At 44.1% G+C, this 3,008-nt stretch overlaps 1 protein-coding gene across 1 annotated transcript; it reads right to left on the bottom strand.

Annotated features, from left to right (window-relative positions):
• Window positions 1-31: 31 nt before the first annotated feature.
• Window positions 32-2,566, bottom strand: LOC144477641 (uncharacterized; the record flags this gene model as incomplete). The annotated part of the gene is made up of 1 exon (XM_078195376.1): window positions 32-2,566. A coding segment is annotated over one exon (1,516 nt), but the record flags the coding sequence as incomplete, so codon positions are not given.
• Between the last annotated feature and the right edge of the window lie 442 nt (window positions 2,567-3,008).

Below are 3,008 nucleotides of genomic sequence, written 5' to 3'. Positions count from 1 at the left end.
ATAAAGTTTATATTAAAATTGAAAATTGGATTGAAGAGTGCCAATTTAGACGTGCGAGAGGGTTAATTTTATTTGCAAAAGGATGAACATTGTTCCGTCCTGGGCATAGGGCCCCAAGGACGATCTTTAAACAAGGAAGACCAATTTACAGTTTATGATGCTAGTAATGGTAAAAGGCTATTTTTGAGGAACCAAACCATCAAGTAATTTTAATATTTCGCGCGAAGCATGTTTTATCGGTTTACAATCACTTGTTTTCGGCCTCAATAGCGAACGCTGGCATCATAAACCTCGGGGTTTTCCAAAGGGCTCCGCGGACAGAGGCCTGAAGGCCCAAGGCAGGCTCGCGACCGTTCCGCGACCGGCTATTTTTGCGGTACAATCAGACCTGGAGGAAATCCCTGTTAATCGTTGCTAAACCACCCCCTACCACAGAGTTCCTTTTTATCCCTACTTAAGACATTTTGCCATCTCTCCCAAAATTTTCCTGCAACCGAGCTTTCGTAAAGGCTTGTGCGACGACGAAATATCAGAATCGTTTTTGCAACAAGTGCAGTAAGTTAAGAATCGTTCTTGCAACGAGGTAGCAAGTTCAAGGAATCATTTATCTAATACAAATCGCGACGACATTATATCGAGATTAGCTACAACTGCATCCAAGTCCCTTGTAGCTAACATCGTTTCTGTACAAAGTGTAAATAAATGGATTCTCAGGAGTTAGCCTTACAACCTTTCTTTATTAAACGGTCGTAAATGTAAGTCGCCAACGAGGCGATCGATACGACACAACAAACATAATCTGTGGAAGGACTAATTTCGAGTGAAGAAGGATGAATATGATCTTCAAAAGGATTAATTTTGTGTGCAAAAAGATGACAAAATGACCTACAAAAGGATTCATTTGTTCGACAAAGCGACCACTTTTTCGACAAAGATACGAAGAAAAATTGTTTCATGCGTAGCATTCGCAGCGTTTGTACGTGTTCGAGCATAAACTTCCATTCTTTAGTGGTATCTGCAAGAGATCGCTCACGACGAATCACGTGACCTTTAATGACAGTAACAGTATAGCCTCATATTAAATTCATCGACACAAGCACTCTGTTTACCATAGGCGTTTAATCTACTAACAGACCCGACCAATTTGTTGCTGCTATCTTTACCCCTATCCCGTACGGTTCCCTCGAATATCGCGTCACCCGGTTCGGTTTGTATTGTTATCGTGTAATCAACGAGATCTGATTTGTCGCTCTTGTCTTTCCATGCCTTTGCAGCTCTGATCTCCTTCAGCTTAAGAGTCGCGCACTGCGCAAAACTTTTCAGCTTCCGGTTCAGTTCGTCCACGAGAAACAAAGCCTTGTCCCGAAGATTCTTCTCGTCTAAAGGAACGTCGGTGCTACTGTGACACATGCACCAATGACTGGCAATGCCCGCCATGTCGCATGTCCGAAAGTCTGGAATTGGCAAGAACCAGCTGATTCCACGTGGCGGCCGTGCGATCGACGAAAGCCTTCTGAAACGGTCTTTAAGACTGGGTTCTTCCACGTTGGTTAATTGCAGCATGTCCATCAGCGTTTCGTGCAGATCGAAAGCTGTCGTCAGTCTGTGAGCGTTCCTACGAAGGTTGGCCCAGGCTATTTGGTACTTGTCCTTCCACCAAGATGGCAACACAATGAACACAAATGGTAGACTATCCTCCATCCTGCCTTGGTAGGTCTCCCGGAACTCGCCCCATCTCATTCCGTGATCGCTCATCACTATCAGCGCGGTGTGGTTAAGTAACTGTTCCTTCGACAAGTACGAGACCAAGTCGTGATAAGAGTCGTCGCCTAATTGCGGGTAAGTGAAATAGTCGTGCGTCAAACTGGCCTGCCAGAACAGCCCGAAGTATGGATCTTTGGCGAACTGCTTGGCAGCTTTCCTGCTGTAGTTCAGCAAGTTATCGAACGTCTTCCTAGTCCCAGTGCACAGGTTTGCGTTCAATTTGTGAGTGTTACCGATGTCTTTCTCCGAGGCGATGCAGAATGGCCTCCAATAATAATCGGTGGGCTGCGCCCGGAAACCCGGTTTTAAATAATTGAATGTTGTCATGCCGCAAGCGTCTTCGCCGAAGATGGTGCGGTAGCCGGCCGCGCTGAAGTTTTTCCAGATGAAAGGGCAACCGTCGAAAGTCTTCTCTTTCGTCTGCCAGCAGAGATCGTGCAGTTCTTTGTCCGATAGGCCGCTCAAAACCGCTACTAGATTCGGATAGGTGTTGTCTGCTATTTTCGTGTAGCCCAGCATCTCCACCGCTCCGAGCTTTTTCAGAGCGTTCACGGTTTTCGGCATCATCCGATGGAAATTGTTCCTAGACACTGAGTCTAGGCCGATCATCAACAAACTGAGGTACTCGGGTTTCGTGTCAGCGATCCTCGAGCTTTCGTATTTCTGCTCTATCGACCGAAAACGTGGTAGGAACGCGTGGTAGTCCTTGTATATCACCTCCTTGTTGCGGGAGCACTCGATCTTCACGAACTCGGCCTGGACGGTCGACGAATTCTGGAAGGTGAAACACTCGTTGCTGAATCTGCAAGTGAAAAATAGTTTTATGTTTTAGTTAACCGTTTCAGCGGTTTCGATTGTTTTTTCAACAACAATGAGTATACTCGACGAAAGCAGAGCGGATGCTCTCGCTGGAAAATTTAAATTAATTATTATTATTTAAATCCGAAATATTTTCATGCTAAACCACCAAATGGAAAGGAAAAACTAAAAATTTAATTAGACTGTTCTATATGCAAATTGCATTTCAATACTTCCTGACCATCGCCTCTTGTTTATCGATATTTAGTTTATTGTTATTCTGAAACAGTATTTCCCAACGCAAAGTGTACTCCTCACCAAGGAATAATTTCCAATGATTTGAGTTTTGGGGGACAATTAGAAGAAAATTGTTCGGTATAAATTAATGATTAGTGAATAGTATCGTTATAGGTGAAAGCAATGAGTCTTACTGACGTAACAATATT

The sequence above is a fragment of the Augochlora pura genome, unplaced genomic scaffold, assembly GCF_028453695.1.
Source record: "Augochlora pura isolate Apur16 unplaced genomic scaffold, APUR_v2.2.1 APUR_unplaced_2508, whole genome shotgun sequence".
NCBI lineage: Eukaryota > Metazoa > Arthropoda > Insecta > Hymenoptera > Halictidae > Augochlora > Augochlora pura.
The sequence above is the reverse complement of the archived record's forward strand: the minus strand, read 5'-3'. Positions and strand labels throughout refer to the sequence as shown.